This window comes from Tauraco erythrolophus, chromosome 19 (genome assembly GCF_009769465.1).
Source record: "Tauraco erythrolophus isolate bTauEry1 chromosome 19, bTauEry1.pri, whole genome shotgun sequence".
In the NCBI taxonomy this organism is placed as follows: Eukaryota; Metazoa; Chordata; class Aves; order Musophagiformes; family Musophagidae; genus Tauraco; species Tauraco erythrolophus.
In genome coordinates, this window is record NC_141483.1 from 13,619,522 (window position 1) to 13,639,430 (window position 19,909).

Consider the following 19,909-nt stretch of genomic DNA (forward strand, 5'->3'; position numbering starts at 1 on the left):
CCTGCTGCTTACTGGGACTGCGACAGAACCCCACCCGCGGGGAACCGTCCGTGCCCGGCACGGCGTGCGGGCAGGCGGGGAGGGAGCCTGATCGCAGCGGAGTGATGAGGCTGCGCTGGGCTTGCTCGCGCTTGGCAGGAGCATTACTGGAGCTGCAAAAGGGCTCTGGGACCCGTTTCCCAGCTTCACAGGTGCCCTTTCCTCCTGCTGTGCCAAATTCCAGGTGGTTGTGCAGCCAAACCCTGGGCAGGGGAGTATTTCCGAGCTTCTCTGTGCCCCAGCTCGGCGGGACGAGGGCGAAGGTGTGGATGGATGGTTCCTGTGAAGTTACACTGGAGGAGCTGACCAGGGGAAGAGCAGGAGTAAGCAGCATGGAGACATCCCGGGGTGGACAGAGAGCTCAGGAGACGGCCGCGCCGCCCGAGCAGGTGAGGGCAGCGCCATGGCAATCCCTGCCCGACCCAGCGACCGCGGGCAGGCCCTGATGGAAGCAGAGCCTCCGGCTCCAGGACCAGGGGGGTGATGTCTCCCAGATGTGGTTCCGCCCGAGATGTCCCCGGGGGGGGCAGAGCAGGGACCCCGCCGGCGGGGCTCGCAGACGCAGCATCTCTGCGTAGCCCCAGTCCAGCCATTAATATTTGCTGAGCACTTGAGCTGCCCGAGAGTTACGTGAGCAGGAGGGAACCCGGGCTCGTCCCTGCGCTGCGTGAAATGTTATCTCAGCTCCCTCGGGAGCAGAAACAACGGCCAAGCGAGGTTTATACCTTGCCTGAGAGGTTGCTGTAGAAAATCAAGTAGCCCCATGGGGAGAGGCAAAAGCCAATGTGGATTCTCAAGAACAAGATTAAGCGTCTGGTGCTCAGACCAGGGAAGGTCTATCTGGGGGCTGCTGTGAGCTCTGACACCCCAGGGCTATTTAATACATTTTTTAACAGCCTGATGAGGAGCTGAGGAAGGTGGTGGTGGGATTTTTTTACTCTCACTTTCCATCTGCTCACTGGGCAGCATGGCAAGAGACACTGGCAACAGAGCTGGGATTGCTGGAGTCCTTCACAGCCATCTCAGAAGCAGTTCCAGGACCTGATTCCTCTGGTTTTAACCTCAATTTGCCATCACTCCCTCTCCAACCCGTGACTGTGTGCCCTGTTGCAGCAATCAGTAACCATTGCACAGGGAATCGTCAGGGGATGGACAGCAAAAAGGGCAGACTTTTTGCCTTCAGAGGACTTACAGGTTAGTTCTGGAGGAGAAACTTGAGCACCTTAGTCCAGGTGACAGGAGCTGCCTGGAAGAGGTTCTGCTGTGAGACACAGGATGCTGTGGAGGTGCAAAGAGGGCAAGATCAGATGTGCAGAAAGAGATGCAGCGACTGGTGGGAAACTTTCCATGGTATTTTTTTCCCTGGTACAAATCCATAGGCAGTTTGGACAGCAGCAGAGGAGTATCCTGATACTAGAGCCTGCCCTGAGGGTGACATTGGGATCTGAAGACGTGCTGGTGTGCGTTCTCTCTAGCTGCAGACCCAGGAGCCAGCACACACCAAAACCTCTCTCCCTTTCCAAGGACCCCCTCACCACTGCCAAGGAGCAGGAAGGATTATCAGAGGATGCTGCTGAAGGGAAGGAAGAAGCACTGGAGGATGCTGGAGTGTATACATCGTTGGGTCCCCTATGGTCTCCTTCAGGGATGGGGATCCCAGGCAGCACCTCAGCTGGGAGGCAGGAGACAGCTGGCTCAAGGTCTGCCCTGGGAGAAGACACCACTGGGACACCACCTGAGCCCAAGGGAGCCAGTTCCAGCCCTTGCTCAGGCCCCGGCCATGAGGAGCAGGAAAAAGAGCAGAGGAGCAGGGAGCACGACCAGCGCGATGGCTCTGCCAGCTCAGTGTGGGCAGCCACACCAGGAATGCTCTTCCAGCAGGACAAGCAGACTAGCCTTCACCCCCTCGTGAGTACCAGTGGGCACAGCACCCACACTCCTGCCCAGCTCTCCTGGCACCCCAGAGGCCTTTTGTTTGTTGTGGTCTTTTTTGTCCCATCCACTAAGAGCCAGGAGCTGCCTCTTCCCCACAGAGCCTGTCCTGTGTGTTGGGCTACAACAGCAGCCTGGCCGTGCACAGCCTGATGGACGGGGAGGACTGGGTGCTCCTGTACATCTCCTCCCACACAGTGGTCATCCACGACGTGGTGGGCAACAGGCAGTACCACCTGCAGGTCTGGCCCGCGGCTGCGCGTCTCCCTCCTCCTCCCCTTGTCCCAAACTCTCTCCCTCTGTCTCTTTTCCCGGTGCTTAGGGATCAGCTCTAACTGAACCGTGCAAAGTAGCACCTCGCTTTGCTCACACGCCTGTCGTCGTTCCCGACGCGTGTTGGTGGAAGGCGCTTTGTGCCGGATGGCAGCGGTGCCGACGTGCGGCACAGCCCCCTCCTCCCCTCTGCGGTTTGGCTCGGGGAGCCGCTGCCAGCACAAGGCTCAAGGACGGGGTGACGGGCTCAGAAGAGCCTGTGAAAAATGGGATGCAAAAGTCAGGCTGGAAGGGTGAGGGCGGAGGACGAGAGAAGAGACAAGGGGAGTTTGCGAGCAAAGCGGTCTGATTTCAATAAATAATGGCCAGGTCTGGAGCCTCCATAGCACTTTGCTGCTTCTCTTTCCCCAGGGCCACAGGAATGTCATTTCTTGCCTGTGCGTGAGCGAAGACAGGCGCTGGGTTGCAACTGGCGACCGAGGGCCAGATGCTCTGGTCATCGTGTGGGACTCCTTCTCCGGGTAAGGTCCTGGGAATCTCCTCTTTGGAAACCTTCTATGTCCAGTAAATCGCTTGGGACTGACTGCAGCCTCAGCTGAGGGTGAAATGGGAGAAACACGGGGACAGAGTAAAGCAGCGAAGGAGCCAAAACTGAACTGAAAGCTTCATTGTCTTAGTATCACCCACACCCATAGGACACTGGGATGGGGCCAAGCTCCCCCCCACTAACTACATCATGTCTGTAAGCTGTAATATTTTCTTAAAACATCATGGTGAGTTGTTTCCCAGAGGCATTTACTTGGGAGGAAGGGATGGAGAGGATGTCGAGCATCACCCATGGTGCTGGTTACTCCCGCAGCAGCACCGGTGTTTGCAGATTCCCTTCCCGTGGCACAGACTGGGCTGGGCTGTGCCACAAATTTTGCCAAGCAATTGCCACAAACCCCCCGTGCTGCCGTGAGCACTCATGAGGACTTTGCTCCGTAGGATACCGGTGCGCACCATCTTTGAGAGTCATCCGGAGGAGGGGGTCAGTGCTATTGCTATTTCCCGGGATGCGAAGTATTTGGCAACTGTTAGCACTGGTACAGTGCAGGTAAAAGAAATATCTCCTCTTCCATAGCTTTGTGGGATAGATCACTGGCAGTTTTTCCCGGTGCAGCTGAGGGGAGGGTGGCATTCGGATGGGGAGAGCAGAAAGACTCTCCAGTCTTTTATACTCTCCAGTCTACTCCAGTCTTTTACACCCCTCCATCCCCTGCAGCTAGAGGGAATGGGGTTCTCCTGGCTCCCCCAAGCTCCCAGAAAGCCACAAACGTCCCTTGATTTTTCCCTTCTCTGCCAGAGAGTTTGTGTTTGGAAGTGGACGTTGCCAACAGAGAAACCCGTGTGCAGCACGGAGCTGAGCCCTGAGTTTGGGTATCAGGTGAGTGACCGTGGCCAAGGGGTGCAGAGGAGTGTGACTGGGCAGGACTGGGCAGCCTCGTCCTCACCCACTCCCCCCCCGCACCCCTGAGCCCCCGTCCAGCATGGGGCTGGGGGTAGGTGCTGGCTGGAGATGGGAGGCAGATCGCACCCCATCCCTGCTGCACCCCATCCCTGCTGCACCCCAATGCAGCGGAGCATCTCGGGGCCATTATCGATGCTCCTCTGCTGCCCACCAGCCATGGGATGCAGAGGGACCCTGGTGGGATGTCCTCCACCACAGCCCTGGCACCAGCCAGAGCTCATGGCAGGAAAAGCCCACAGTTCATCGGCTTCGTCCCCGCTCACGGGGAAGAGACCACAGCTCCGGCATTTCACAGGGAATTTGGCCTCTGTTTTCAGTTCTGTGCAGGTGCTGAAACGGGTTTTGGATAAGAACAGATGTTTTGCATGAAGGAAGAAGCAGAAAGCATCGCTCGGCTTGGTGTTAACGTGATTCTCACCTTTTAATTTCAGGATTATGTCATTTTTAACCCTCAAAATCCCCATGAGTTTGTCAGCAACAGCAAAACCCAGGTGATATTTTACCTGTGGGTAAGTAGGGACACGGGAAGTCATGTTTCTGGTGCTGGACGCACTCTCAGAAGGCTGGGAGGCGATGTGGGGCTGCACACCAGCGAGGCCATATGGGCTGTGGGGCCAGATGTCTGCCCACAACAGGTCTTGGAGCCTTTCTGTCCCCAGAGCCCCGCTTTGGTCGCCACAGCGCAGGGCCAGTGCCCAGATGACGGGGCAGGGACACGCTGGTGCTGCAGAGCACAGTTCCAAAACGCTCATCCTGGATGTTTCCCTGCATTCCCCAGGGTGATGGTGGTCTGCAGTACTGTGCGCCGCTCCTCAGCACCCAGGTGAGCGCGGGGGCGAACGGGACACATCACCCACTTGGCTTTCCTCCTGGCAGCAGCACCATCCCTTCCCATCCCCTTTAGCAAAAACAGTGGCCATGTGTCCATCCTGTCCCCCTTGGTTTCCCGAAGGGACAAGCCAGGATTGCCTGAGCTGAGGTCAAGAGGGGCTCTCCCTCCCAGAGATGCCCCACTGCATCTCCCAGGGCTCTTGGCTCTGATGGTCCTGCCATGGGACAGGGGGGGAATGTCACACAGAGGGACCAAGGGGAAACATCTCTGCTTGAGTAAGGAAGAGCCAGACCCCAGGACAAACACATGGCCTCGCCGCTCTCTCTGCAGACCTTCAACAGCGTGGTGGGACGCTTCAGCCAGTCCGTTTTTCATTTCAACAACTCGCAAGCTCTGACGGGCACCTCGGCTGGGAAGCTGGTGGTTTGGGACGCCGTTGGTCCCCACAGCCCCTCCAAGGACTTGCGGGCCAAGCCGTGCAGCATGACGGCCGCCAAAGTGGTGCCTATGCAGAAGGACGGCCTGACCGCGCTCGTGGTGCTCGAGAGGTAACGGGACGGCGGTTTTCGGCAGCCGTAGGTGCAGTCCTGGGGTGTTTCAGCCGCCGAGCTGATGTTGATGAACGACGGCCAAGCGTTGCCGTTTGAAGCCACTCGGCAGCATTCAAGGAGCGGGCAAATCCACGCAGGAAAGCGCTGCTGATTTCTGAGACGTTGCTCCGGCTTTTTTTTTTTTTTTCAGCCATGAATTTGGCTGCGGAAAATAAAATTTAAAAAAAAAAGGTTGACAACTGCTGGCGATGTGATTGCAGCTCCGCTGGGGTGGCTCAGACACGGGGCTGGCCACTTCGCCGGCAGAGGGAGCAGCCACCAAATGCCTTGAGAGCCTTGGGGACAGGGCAGGGGACACGGCAGGGTCACAGCAGAGCCTGGTGGTTTCTGCACAGCCCTGAGCTTTCCCCCCCACACATCTGTACCACATCTGTACGAGGCTCTTCTCATGTACCTGCGCAGAGAAAAGGGGAAGAGATTTGTTTGTGCCCAAGGATGCTGCTCCAAAAATACTTGGGAGTTCTCCATCCGTGCGTTGATTAAACGTTTTCTCTTCCTTGCAGCTGCATAGTAACAGGTGACGTGAAAGGTCAGGTTAAATTCTACGATGGGCAGCTGCGGCTCCTCACCTGCTACAGCCACAGCAAAGTGGGTCCCATTCGGTCCATCTCCTTCTCCAAAACCCCTCCAGACCCTCCTGGTGTCTCCCCAGCCTGCTCCACCTTTTGCACCGCCAGCAGCCAGCCCTTCATCACCAGGTGAGTCCCCCTTTATCAGCCCAGGTCTTCTCCTGCATTTGCCCCGCAGCTGGAAGGCTGGGGAGATGCTCAGCTGAAATCTGCCATAACTGGAGAAGGTTTCAACCCTGTACCCAGGCTTCTGGGCAGGACAGGGATAGGGAGGCAGGACAGAGAGGGAATGTGCCCCTCTATACCCCTTTTCTGCAGATTTTCACTTTAGGTATTTGTCCCACCTGCCCACTGCAGACAAGCAGGGGGGTGTCTCCTGGGCAGCCCCTCTCTGCCTGCAGCTCCCAGGCATCGCCCAGCGGTCACCAAAACCCGGGTGGGCTCCAGAAAACCTTAAATTCTGAACTTGATGTGACACCATGGCATGGGTGAGAGAAGTGTTAATGCCAGCACGGAGATGATCAGCTGGTCCCCGGGGCGCGCGGCTCCTCTGTCACGTACCCAGTGCTAATGCCGAGCCTCCAGCTCCCACTGGGCCCCTTAATCCCCCCCCTTAAACCCCTCCCGTGGATGGCTATTTCCAGTTAGCTTTTGTCACGGCCAGGCGAGCTAATCGGGGCAGTGGCGGTGCAGAGACTGCCCCAGTGGCGATGGTACCCATGCTGGGTTGCACCGCGTGGATTCGGGAGCTTGGGACAGCCCCAGCCTGTTCACCAGCCCCTCTCTGCCCCTCTGCGTGCTGTAGCTGTGTCTGAGGATTTATAGGGAGCCTGCAGGCCAGATGAAGCTGTTCCGTGGCTCGATCCAGCCTGCAAACCATATGTCTGTCACTCCTGTTAAGGCTCTCCTGGCAACGTTTGTCCTTAGCCGCACGTGTTTTCTGAAGAGCCATATGGGACAGATTCCTCTCCAGCCTGGAGCAGCGCTCCGGGGAACGGTTTGGTTTTCCCCGTTGGTCTCAGTCGTCTCGTCCCTCTTCCTGAGTCGCTGCTGCAGCTCCTGCCGCTTGCAGCTGCTCCAGGCAGCACAAAAGGCAGAAAACTGAAGGAGAAGCCTTGAGCCTGCTCGTCTCACCAGGCTGGTGGGATGAGGGATGGCTGCAGAGCCCAGCTGAGGCATGCAAAAGGCAGCATCCTTCAGCACCCAGGCCAGATGTGCATGAACCGATGGCTGTCGTGGGCCAGCTAGCAAAAGGGGCTGCCACTTCCCCGCTCGTGCTGCCCATACGACACAGCCATGCACATCTGTCCGTGCAGCTCTTAGGGCTCTGCGTGGTCCTCTCTTGACCCTCTGCTCTCAGTCCAGACTCCCAGTCCTCAGGCGGACTGACAACTATATGTGTTTTTTCTGTAACACGCATAGTTATCGAGATATCTGCTTTACACATCACCAATTGTGCAGCAGGATGCTCTTCACCGCGGCACGGTCGGCGCGGCTGAGCGAACGGACAGGCAGCCGCTCTGTCCGCGACACGGGACTGAAACTGTCCTCTGACCTTGTCCGTGGCAGCACGGTCGACATGGAGCCACTGACAATGGTGGCATGGAGACATGTGAAAGGACCATTCAGAGTATCCTCAATTGCTCATTTGTCCATCTCACACACCAGTGACTTGCAAATGACAAAAGCCACCCAGATGTCATTAATCTTCTGGCTTGCCTACCCAAGTAGAAAATGGAACCAGCTCCAGTGTCTTCCCATGGAGATTTACCAGGTCATGAATACAAAGTGCCACCTGCCTTCCAGGTCAAAAAGTGTTTGCATATTGCGCACCACAAAGTATAAGTGATCGTCCAACTGAGTTGCCAAAAAGAGGCTGATGTGTAATATGGCTCGGAGGGACACGAGCCAGCTAATCTGATTCATCAAATTCTGTTTCTCTCACACTTAACAGGAACTTTATCCTTTCAACCTCTGATGCAACCGTGCTCCATGTTGCAACAGACAGGACAAACTTTGAGAAAGTCATGGAAGAGGCAAAGAAAGCTGTGAATGCCATCGCCTGCCACCCCTGGCAGGCACTCGTTGCTGTGGGGAGTCACTGTGGGCTGCTGAAGGTGTGGGACTACCTGCAGACCACGTACGTGGTTAGCAGGATATTCACCGACGCCGGCATCCAGTGCTTGTCCTACGACCCTGAAGGTATCCTGGTCTCACGACCTCCCCATGTGCCAAGCACTGGGCTTCCCGGGAGGAGCGATCGTGGCGAGACAGCTTTCTGGCATGCTTTTCAGGTTATTTTCTGGCCGCCGGTTTCACTGATGGACGCGTTTACATCCTCGATGCCATTTCCCTTCAGTCCAGCTGCAATGAGTTCAAGTTCTCGCATGGTCCCGTGACTCACATTAGCTTCTCTCATGATTCCGAGTACTTCGCAACTGCTGTAAGCTTGTTTTTTCCTCTCGGTGATTTACGTGCGCAGCCCGCGGCATAGTTTTTGGAGGGACAGGGAACTGCCAGCTGTCCTGCGAGGCAGGGCAGAGCGAGCGGTGCGGAGGGCTGTCCCTCCCCAGGGGCTTCGTGACTCTGAAATGCTTTTCCTGGCTTGAAGAGTCACTCTGTAAAAACGTCACCAGTCATGGCCACGCCACAGACCTGCTGCTGGCAGCGTCCCATCGCTAACTGTAGTGACACATCTTAGCTCTGCATCCATCTGCGGGAAGGGCTGGAGCGGGGATTTCCTCCTGGCTGGTGCACCAGGAGAGGGGCTGCTGCTTTGGTCCCGTGTCTTGGTGCAGAAGTGTTGGGAGAGCGTCGAGGCAGTTTAGCACAGGGGTTGTAGCAACTGGTGATGACCTGTACAAAGAAAAAGACTCTACCTTCATGCACAGGTGCCAGGGTGCAGCAGTGGGAAGCATCTTCCTTGTGATTTCTGGGGAACTGGACTCGATTTAGTGCCTCTCTGCTGTGAGAGCCTGTCGGGGGCTGCCCTCCAGCCAGCCAGGATGCTCCGGCCAGGCCGAGGACCGCTGCGGCACTGCCCTTGGGAGCAGCTGCCCAAATCTGTCTGACCCCCTGCTTTGTCCTGGCTGTGACTCCAACCCTCGTGCTGGGACTGGCAGAACTGAAAGGGCTGAACTGAGCCCAGAGGGGACAAGCAGAGCTGCCAGGGATGTGCACAGGGATCGGGGCTCACTGACCTCAGCGCTGTTGTTCCAGGATGAGAAACACTCCGTTACTGTTTACAAGAGAGTTCTGCGAAAGGGAAGCAGATGCTGGGAACACCTAGCAGGGCTGCATTCCCACTACAAACCCATCCGGAGCATCCTCTTCGGGGTTCAGTCAGACAGCCATGAGCCCAGGCTCTTGAGCCTTGGGGAGGACCGGCAGCTGGTAAGTCGATGTGAAAGTCTAAATGGCAGGAGAGCTTTGCTGTTAAAGTGGGCAGCTGGACAAGAGCATCAACTCAGTCTTTGGTTCTGCAGCCCCTAACCCTCTGCCCACCAGCTCTGTCGCAGGGGGTTGCTTCTCAGCCTGGTTTGAGGGTAGATCTACCCAGGGTTCAGGGCTGAGGCTCTGCTATTGCAGGCTGCTCACCCTGGCTGCTGCAGGGGATGCTAGATCCAGTTAAACCGCAAGGTCCGGGGTGCTGGCAAACTGAGAGGAGTTGTTGTGTTTCCTTGTCTTCCCTCCAGGTTGAATATGACCTGAACAGCAGCAGCAAGGACAACTTGGTGGTCTTGCACAGGGACCAGATAGAGCAGGATGCTGTGCCCCTGTGCTTGGCCTGGTACCCACAGCTCAGCACCGAGTCCTTTATCCTCACTGCCAACAACTGCTACAAAATGAAGCTCTACAACACGACAACCAAAATGTGCAGGTAGAGGAGAGATTCAGGCCTCCCACTGCCTGGGAGCTCCATCCTAACTCTGTGTTCTCCTCCGTCTGGTGCCTGCCCTGCTCCCGCCCATGAACAGGTGTTTGCCCATCCGTGATGCAGACCTTGGGATGACTCTAGGGCCCCCAGGTTGCTCCATCCTTGTGTCCACTCTGCTGTTCACTAATGTGTCATCAAGTAAGGTTGTGGCTGCAGAAGGGTCTTGGTCTGCCCAGCACGTCGGACTTGAGACACAGCAGTTGGACATCAGGGAAAGAGACAGAAGCCCACACGAGCAAAGCACAAGGACTGACTGATCCTTGAGAGCTAAATTCCTCTCTTAGTCCCGGTGTGGTGTCCTCTAGCCAGGGATCCTATCCTGTCCTCTCAGCCAGCAGTACAAAGCCTTTGCACCCACCATACCTCCCTGTATCTACCCATTCTTCTGCACAGCAGCCATTCAGAGAGGGAAAATGTTTTTTGAGTCCTAGAATGGACGAAAATGTTGTTTGCCTTTAGAAAGACCCTTCTGGGACCAGCATATGGCTCCCCAATGGAGAAGATACAAATCCTCCCAACAACAGACACTACGGACCCCCAGAAACGCTATCTGGTGTACGTTACAAAGGACAAGGTATGGAGCCCCATCTGCCCCAGCTGTACAAGAGGCCCCACTTGAAGACGTGGTGGTCCCTAGGGCAATTTCACTGCAGACAAAACCATGCATGGGCTGGTCCTGGCTGAGGGCTGAGTGAGCTCCCGGGAGGAGGATGCAGTGCTGCTCTGGCACACAGCCCTCCCATGAGACCCCAAGCCTTCCCAGGTCCCTTCTTTCCTTACAGGTGGGCTTGCAGATTTTGCCTGTTGATGGCAACCCCTACAAGTCCTCAGCTGTCGTTTGCCACCCGGATGGTGTCTCTGACCTTGCTATTTCCTACGATGGACGCTACGTCTTTACAGCAGGGGGGGACGACTGCACTGTTATGAAATGGGAGGTCAACCTAAAGTGAGTACGGCAGGAAGGAGAAAGGAGTCTTGTCATGGCTTTCCACAGCTGCTTGGCCAACACAGGCTCCCAAAAGCCCTGGCTCAGCACCTACAGACAGCTCGTCACGGTGGGCATGTGCCATGCCAGGGATGGTGGCATGGCAGTGGGGTCAGCGTAGATTGCTATGACCTGTCAGGCCCCAAGGAGCCACGTGGGGTGGCAGCTGAACCAAGAGGGACACAATTTTTTTGGGAGGGAGCTTTGCCCCCCTCCACATGATGTAGCCATATAGTCCATAGAGGGGATTAAACCAGCAGACCTTGCACACGGTGGCCATAGCACCCATAAAATACTCCAGTTTGGGAAACGGTACCCAAATGGTAAGAAGATGAGTAGAGGATTTTCTGGTTCTTGTGAGGGCCTGGCAGGTGTGATGGGGGATTGTCGGGGTTAGTCGTGGGATCGGAGAAGCGGCGCTGGCTGCAGGAGGAGCAGACAGGGTGACTGCTGATACAAAAGTGTCTGCTCTCCAAATGGGAAAGGGCAGCATTTGCTAGGAAATCCCCCCTGCATTTGAAGACTGGATTTAGGACAAGCCACCGTAATCCTATAAAGCTTTGCTTACATGAGTAAATGGACTGCAGTAAATGGGGTGGCCAGAGGAGTGAAGGCTGCTTTTGCAAATGAGGATTTCCAGGCTCTGGCCCAGAGTGTCAGCGATAAACCCTGCCAGGTTTCTTCTGCCTTTCTCTGGAAGTGTGCGATCTCCCTCTGCCAGCTCCCTCGGGCAGCGGTGCCAGACCCGTGCTCCCGCGTGGCAGGCGGGTAACGCAGCAGAGGCAGGGTCTGTATTTCAGTGTATTTGCACGTTGAGGACCAAAGGTGCCCGTTGCAAGGTGTGTGCAGGGCAGAGGGCTCTCCCCTCGCGAGCGTGGCTGCGGGCACCCCACAGGCACACGTGTACGTCGGAAGGGAGCAGGCAGCTGCGAACGTGCTGAAAACTGCCAGGCCAGCGTGGAGCAACTTCTCACTTCAAGGACTTGAAAGGGAGCGTAGCCCGTGTCGGGGCTAGAAATGATGGATAGTGCAGCATGGTCTCTGTCGGTCCATGGCTGGATTCTTTTTTTTTTATCCTGCATGTCATTGTACTGCCTAGCACAGAACACGTCTCCTGGTTTCTGGCAAACCAACCCCATGTGAGCTGACGTTTAGCCCTCGCTCCTATTTTTGTCTTTTGGAGTTCATTGAACCTGTGAAACACCGCTGCCCCTCACCTTCCTGGGACAAAGGCTTCGTGGTTAAGACACGTGCTGGTCCTGCCTAAAACGTTTCTTGCAGGTACTGCTAGCTCAAAGGAAAGCCCAAAGGGTGCTGAGCCAGCTCACCTTCATGTGCCAGAACAAAGGAAACCTGGGTGGGAAAGCAATGGGCTTATTTATTTTCTTTTCCACTTTGTGTGGCTTAAGCAGTCGGGGGTCAGAATAAGCGACATTTTAAGGAAGGCAATAGAATATAAATGATCCTTCTTTATAATGGTTGGCCAGGGTCCAGGCAACATTGAATTCCTATGTAATTTGTTTTCGGAGCGAAGCTCTTGATGAGCTAATTATCATTTTATTGCTGCTTCTGGCATCTTGTGCATCTCCACTGTGTTTAATACCCAAATAACTTAATTATGAAAAAAGCGTGAAGCTTGCAAAAACCCCAGTGGCAGCAGCACCACAGAAGCGTGCGTGAAAGCGGCAGCCTCGCTGCCGGGCACGGGGTGTTCTGTGGCAGCGCTACGCCGTGATTGTGCTACCAGGCTTGGTTTCCCTTTTCATCCGCACCAGCCGGACGGACTCTTTTGGCTCCAACTGCCTATGAAATTGAAACAAAGAGGTGGCACTCGGGTGCTTTCGGTTTAATGCCAACTGCACCTGCGACACAGCCACCCGCTACAGCAGAGGAAGTAGCGAAATGGGATTGCGCTGAGTTATTGGGGAAGAATGTGTTAGATCGAGGAACAGGGAGCTTAGGTTTGCGTGGTTTATTGCAAACACCCAGCCCCAGCCCTCTCTGCATGTTCAAAATGCTGATCCAGCTAATTCATCTCCCTCAATGTCTCTATAAGGAAGCAGAAAAGCTAAATGCCAGACACGAAGCCCAAGTCCATGGAAAAGCTCCTGGCTCCCAGCCCTGTGCTCATTCCACCAAACAAGAGGACCATTCAGTAATAATTAATTCCCACACTGTGCTATTGTATGTAAAACCTGGGTATGAAATATGCAGCAGAAGTGCAGGCTGATGATAAAATAGCACACGGTTCAAGGCAATGCTTTTCTTTCCTGAATTCTGAGGCCCGGAGACTTTTTTTTATTATTTATTGAAAGTGTCTGCGAACAATGACTAGAAAGGGAAACGTGAAATCTCTCCTCACATGAACCCTTCCTGTACCTTCTTTTCTCTGCTTCTGCCAGTGCCCTGGATGCTGCTGCTTCCCTGGGTGGGGAGGACTTGATCCCATTCTACACCCTACTGGATGGCGGCAGAGAAGGCGAATTCTTCAGGGTAATTATGCTCACCGTGAGTGCTGTCTGGCAACATCTGGCTGGAGTTTAAGATTCATTTATACGGGCCTGACATTTCTTTATTTTTTGTCCAGCTCGCCTTTAACAGCAATCTCATTGATACGCCTGTTAGTAAATCTGAAAAGGAGCCTTATCTTCCGTGCCTGTTGGTAACTGAACTTCACAGTATTTTGTCTGAATCCCTTGTAGGAACTGGAAGACTATTTTTACTATGCACAGCTGCGCAGCCACGGCATTGATACGCTGGAGACCAGACAGGTGTCAACGCATATTCCCTTGGAGGAAATTCCTTCTGTAATGAGAGCAATGGGATTTTATCCATCAGAGGAAAAGGTCGGTGAGTTGTTTTTTATTGTTGTTATTAAAGAAAAAAGAGGAAGACTGATTGCATTTAACAAGTGTCCCGAGGGCCAGATTCTGACCGTTGTCATGCTGAATGGCTCCAGAGTGTATTCACTGGCTTTCAGTGTATTTAACCTCGTCTGTGTCAATATAGCAGTGGTCAGACTCTGGCAGAAAATTCCTCAAAGAGTAACGATTCGTCGTTAGAGAGCTGGGCAGCTGCAGGGGCAGGCTGAGCAAGCCTGGAGCCTGATGGTTCAGAAGTGCTCAAGAATTGGTGACCGCAAGGTCTTCTGGAGATTGAGTGGTCTTCCACCACTGCAGAGGTGGGTTTCTTCAGAAGGTGAACTGAGAAAGTTGAGGAATGAATCTTCCTTCGGCTCCCAAGGGCAGCAGCCTCCAACTTTCCAAAGTCCATGGGCTGAAGTACCCTGTGTGCAGGCAGCCATGTGTCTTGGTCTCTCTGTGACTTCTATGAGTGGGTGAACTGCTTTACATGCAGCATGTGGTTGGAGGCCGTGGGCTGAGTCCCTCCAGGTCAGATGGAGACTCAACCAGAGCATCCTATGTGTGTTACCAACACGGGTGGGAACATCCAGCTCCATGCAATCACTCGTCTGGGCATTGACAGAGCCTCTTTTTCTTGTTCTGCCTGGGGCTGATGAAAGAGTGATTTTAGATGGAGACAGCACCTTTTATTTCCACAGAACTTAAAGCTCTTTCATAACTGATAAACTCTGCAGAAGCTCTCTCTGAGCTTGCCTTTCAGGTTGCAGCAGCAGAACTTCCTATCAAACATTTCTCAAGAGCTTCTTAGCTTCAAATTTTACGGCAGACAAAGACAACTGATTTAATAAGGGTGCTGCTTCTTCCCCTTTTGTGGCTGTTTCTACAAGCCAGTTTGTATTGTATACAAACCTCATTTGTAGTGTAACCTACCAAAAGGGTAATTAAAGTGCATATAAAAAAAAAAAATTACTGAGTCTGATGCAAAGAGATTTAAATAACGACCTCTTTGTGCCAGCTACAGCCCTTCAACGCAGGAGGGGTTCTCCCAAGGGAAGCGATACATCGCTGCTGTCTCTTCATCTTTCTGTGGGGGAGGCTGTGTTCATCTCTGCCATTGCACAGGAACCCCACAGGCTGCTGAGACGGTGCTGTGAGTCAATGCCACCCCATCTGCCCGGGCATTCTCTCTGCCAGGAGAGCCAGCAGATGGAGGCAGGACCTTTGCCATAGCCACCACCTAACAGACTTGCTTTGGAGCCCCTGCAACGAGCTTATGTTCATCTGAGCCAGGGCTGCTTCGCCCTTGTGTCAAGCGGCGGTGTTATCCCCTCGTATTTTGTTAGATCTTTTGCTTGGCTCATTACGGTCTTGCCTCTTGGGGATAGAGAGAACATATTCCCTGGGGAAATGTCTCTGGAAGAATAACGGTTAACCCCCTTCCCTGCCCCGAATCAAAATGGAAACAGCATTTCAGGCATAGAAACAGAGGTGCTAAGCTGCTGTGAAACCAGGCAACCTACAATCTGCCTCTTGAAGCAGGTAGGACAGTATTAGAAATACAGAGAGAAAGTTCACCTCGCTCCGGAGTGTTTTAATAAAGGAAAAGCAGGAGAGAGAAAAGGCGGCTTGGGCTGACTAGCAAAGGTTTTGGGAACTGGTGTTTTTCTTCTGTAGTTCAGTGGGGCTGATACAAAGCCTAAGCCCAGATCAGCCGGAGCTGAGTGAAAACGACTGTTCTTGCCTGGCGTGACATTCGCTACAGGAAAAATATGAGGCTGAGATTTCCCTCTTCCCCGGGCTTCATTCAGTGGAAAAACTTGTGACACAAGGACAAAGGCCCAAGGCTGAATGCAAAGTCCTCCCCAGGGAGATCTTGCATCAGCTTCCCTTCCCGGGGAGTAGCACGCTTGATACGTGTTGGCACAGGGAATTCTCCCAGCGTTCCTCTGCTGCCTGTGTATCTGCAAGGGGGCTCCTCTTGGAGCACGAGCACACTGAAGGCATGGAGCAGATCCTGCCTTTCGGACACACATCTGCACAGCTGCCAACTGGGCTGACTCACAGCACCAGATTTTAGGCAAACCACTAGTATCCAGCACGGCCAGTGCTTGCCCGTTTGCCCGAGGGAAGAGCGATCCAGCTGTGCAGGATGTCAGCCTCTCACAGCAAATTTCAGATTTGGCTCGTGCAGTGGCAGAACTGCACCAGACGCGTGTCGGATCGGAGAAGGGGGAAGATTGCTGACGCCTGCCAGAGCGTGTATGTACTGCGTGCAGCCTGACTGTGCCAGGACTTTCATGCATGCACTTTCGTAGCGGGGAGGTACATTTACTGTTTTGTGGTTTGCCTGCCCACTGTCCCCAGAGTGGGGACACAGCTGTGGCAAAGGTACCAGTAACAGCTGCAAAGTCACTGGGTGCCTATCACACAAGCAAATAGAGGAAATCCAAAATGACTACGTATCTGCTACCCCTGTCTTTACCTATTATCATCGTTAACAGCGAGCGTGTAGCCGTTAGCCATGTCCACCCTCAGCTGCTGAGTGCTATTTTATTACTGGGATAGAGTCATGGCACCTGTGGTACCAGTATATGCACAAGGACGGTACATTGGCATTCATGAGATCAGAAACTGGCCTGATGAGCTCAAAAAGAGAACGTGTAACAATCTGTCTGTCTTGATCTTTAGATTGAAGAAATGATAAATGAAGTGAAATTCAGCAAGTATGTGGATACTGGAGAACAAGTGACGAAAATCAATTTAGGGGATTTTATCAAACTTTATATAAATCATCGACCTGTGTTCGGCTTGTCAATGAAAAAAATACAACGGGCGTTTCAGGTTCTTGGTTATGATAATGAGAATGGAGACAAAGTTATTGACAGAGGAGACTTACTGTTGCTGCTTCAGTGCAGAGGTGAGTTATCTCTTTTCTAATATTAGTTTTATGCTTGCTAGTTCTGCCTTCAATTTCAGAACGTATTCACTGCAGCAAAAAATTAATCTGGAACTATAGCTTGGTAACCAGGGCAGGCGTGTGGAGCCACCTGTCTTAGGATTTTAAATTGAATAATCACGTCTATTGTCTCAGCGGCACTTCTTTTACTGCTCTGGGGATCTCTGCTGGCCTGAAGTACCTTGTCTGTCAAATGATGAGTATGGATCTTGGCAAATTGTATCCTTCCTCCAGTACACCCTTATCTGAATCATTGTTCTCTCTTCCAGTCACACAGTCTCCAGAAAGGCAGCATAAAACTGAAAAAGAGGGGGGCAAGAAAGGAGGGGGGGACATTGGTCAGTGCCGGATGGAATTTATGCATGAAAGACTGAAAAGAGGGGATGGTTTAGTTCAGCTGATCAGAGGTAACTGCAAAGGCTTGTACAAATATGCTTATGGCCAATGCCATAGAGAGGTAAATAATGAACTTCTATTGCCTTGCTCCTGTTGTAAAAGCAGGTAGCATTTAGTGCAGCTAAGCATTAAAACAGCCAAAGAGAAATGCTATTTTACTCAGTACCTCACCTGGTAAAACTCCTTGCCACAATGATCCTGGGAAACCAAGGGTTCAACCAGTGTGAGAAAGGTTAGTTATTTATATGGACGGTGTGAACATCCATAAATAGCTCCATTACATAGAACAGTTTCATAACAGATCTATAACTTTATGCTTCAGGGCATGAGCCAACCACTAACTGGGAGTAAGTGCTATTCCCAGGTTATTCCAGGATACTAGATCAAGACTTTCCTGCACCTTCCTGTTCTTCGTCTGGTGGAAATGGCTACAGCCATGGCCACGGGGTGACGTGGACCATGCTCTGTCCTGTGTCAGGAATTCTTCAGCAGGAATAGAAGCTCAAGCCCCTGCAAGTGCAATGTAGCCTAAACAGCCGTCTGGATCAGAATTTCTCCCTTTGATAAATATTTTTGCCCAAAATGCAATATGCAAGAACAATTTTCCCTAGGATCAGCATTTTCCTGGGTTGGGATCACGCATTTCGATTGGTGATGTGTATCTCTATCTCAGAGAAGCTGAAGCCTCTTTCAAACTCGGTCGAGTTGCCTTCTAGTTTTTGTGCTGACGACACCATAATCCAAGCCGCTGGTATTGCTTTGTGTCGTGTACAGGAGAGCGTATGACAGAGGACGAGCTGGCGCGGTGTCTGACCACCCTGCTGGGCAGGCGTCCTGGGGGAGGAGGGCCTGAACCGGACACCTACGATCCCTCAGGTACAGGATTAGCATTCCACACAGCACAGAAGCAGGATCGCTTCAGTTCCCAAACAGAATAATTTAAATTGCAAACCCATTACCCTGTTAGGCCAAGAGCTGTCGAAAACGCTGAGGCAGGATTGCAAAAATAGTCCCAGAGCTATAGATTGTCCTCATCCACGCAGCAATCGCACGGGTGTGCCTAAAAATAAATGAACAATGAAATATAACTGGGACCTGACAAGATTACATTGCTGTTTATCTGCTGGCTTGGAACTGAAATTAGAAAGGCGCAGCGGAAGGCTTACACGCCAAAGTCCACAGGCAAAAAGGAATCCTACAATATGCAAATTACAGTGTTGATTTCATCCAGGCGGCAATGCCCATTGGAACGGAGCTGTTGATAACTGCCGCGTTTGTCTACAATTTATGTCCCAGTCTACACCAGTCTAGAACAGCAAATTACAGCGTTGATTTCAGCCAAGTGGCGTTGCCCATTGTAGTTGGAACTGTTGGGAAGTGCCACATTTTTGTACAAAAATTGTTGGTAACTACTGCATTTGTCTACAACTCATGTCCCAGTCCATGCCAGTCCAGAACAGCACCTGGTCAGGGCCGTCGGGAGCGCAGCAAAGGTGCCGCTCCTGAAGGGAACTGCCTAGAGCCACAAACCGGCGTTGAAACGCCCGGATTCCTTGGGGTCCTAAAATAATGTCAAATCAACAGAGTGCAAAAGTTGCATTTGGCCCCTTGTCACTTCTGAGGTAGGGATCTACTGCAAGGAGAGACTCACAGCCTCGATCCCTGATATGAACACATAAAGTATTAAACCAGTAAACCAATACTTTTTCATGATTACTTTGTACATCTTTAAAAGCATTCCCATCTACTTACTGCTGCTTATAAATTTTACTGATCTGAAAAGCTATTTTTACATCGCTATTGTGTGTTCTGTGTTGTCATTACTGCTCTCCAGGTGCAGCAGCTTTGACCGAAGAAATTCCAGAGGAAATCACAGCAGAGATATTTGCTGCTGACATTCTTGGCTTACCTATTGCTGAACCAGAAAAAAAGAACAGAAAAAAAGAGATCAATCTTTGACCTACAAAGACTCAAAATCACAAAGTTCTCTGCTTGTTCCTACTTTCCAGTCTCCTCAAATATCTTCAAAATTTTTTTTTTCTGTTTATTAAAAAGTCATACAGTTCCGTGTTGATCAAACCCCTAGAATGAGCTCCCAGTTTAGCACGTACCACAAACCTATGGGATCAAACCTAAGTATGGAAACACTGGGTTGGCTGTAAACAACAAAGCAGCAGCTGCCACGCTGTCTTCTTGCATTAACCACCCCTGCCCTTGGCTAGAACCTTCCTAGAATTCATTTCAGGTGGGTTTATGCCAGATGCAGTCTATTTTCATTACGTTGAGACAGTATTTATTTGTGAAACCTGACAGCAAAAGAGCAATGTAAAAGTATTGTTGTATTGATTAAACACACTGATAAATGTAGTGTACAAAATGCTTGGATAGGTTAGAACGGATTTGTAATTATAAATCCAACGGACCTCAGTAAAGAAAGGAATGCCGTGATGTACATTAAAACCAGGTTTCCATGTTGGCCTTTAAAACTGACTTTTCCTTTCTGGAAGTAGTAGTTCCAATTAGTAGTGTAATACCAACGGGACGGCCTCTTACTGTGTTTGTATAAACAGCGTAATGAGGCTGATATAAGTTGCTGTAGAAAGATCAGTGAAGTGCTGTTGAACACGCTTCCTCCTTTACATCATCCTCAGCATCAATTTGAATAATAATGTAGGCCCTTAAGAAGCGTTCCTTTCAGAGGCGATGTTTTTTAAACAGAGATCGCTGTTACGTGCTCTGGAAGTGTCTGGGATTGTACAATTAGCACAAACAGCGCGGTGTGCACGAGATGTGAGTTAACGAAGGAGTCCGGCAGCACCACGACCGGGGGATGTGACCGGAGAAATTTTCTGATGAGCATCGCTTTGCATGTAGCTCTCTGCCCATTCATTCATACATACACGTGCTTCCAAAAATCTGTGTCGGAGCAGATCCTCCGCTACTTGAAACCAGCCCGATTCCATGTGAATTACTGGAATTATTTTAAGCAGCTAAGAAACTTTAGA

The 19,909-nt window shown here is 52.2% G+C and overlaps 1 protein-coding gene across 1 annotated transcript; it reads left to right on the top strand.

Annotated features, from left to right (window-relative positions):
- Positions 1-1,905: 1,905 nt before the first annotated feature.
- On the top strand, positions 1,906-18,863 carry CFAP251 (cilia and flagella associated protein 251). The gene is made up of 20 exons (XM_086623740.1): positions 1,906-1,947; positions 2,073-2,213; positions 2,656-2,765; positions 3,232-3,340; positions 3,590-3,670; positions 4,186-4,245; positions 4,533-4,577; positions 4,917-5,134; positions 5,701-5,895; positions 7,721-7,968; positions 8,061-8,209; positions 8,986-9,159; positions 9,462-9,646; positions 10,163-10,277; positions 10,486-10,649; positions 13,091-13,181; positions 13,391-13,534; positions 16,241-16,469; positions 17,679-17,780; positions 18,739-18,863. The coding sequence occupies exons 1-20, from the start codon at positions 1,906-1,908 to the stop codon at positions 18,861-18,863; spliced, it is 2,727 nt and encodes a 908-aa protein (XP_086479866.1).
- Positions 18,864-19,909: the final 1,046 nt, after the last annotated feature.

What these genes read in the sequence shown, in the direction of transcription:
- CFAP251 (XM_086623740.1), top strand. Translation starts at nt 1,906, where the DNA reads ATGCTCTTCCAGCAGGACAAGCAGACTAGCCTTCACCCCCTC. An exon ending in CCGAGTACTTCGCAACTGCT is followed by an intron (nt 8,210 to 8,985) that starts GTAAGCTTGTTT and finishes CTGTTGTTCCAG; the next exon opens with GATGAGAAACACTCCGTTAC. An exon ending in GTTGCTGCTTCAGTGCAGAG is followed by an intron (nt 16,470 to 17,678) that starts GTGAGTTATCTC and finishes TGTCGTGTACAG; the next exon opens with GAGAGCGTATGACAGAGGAC.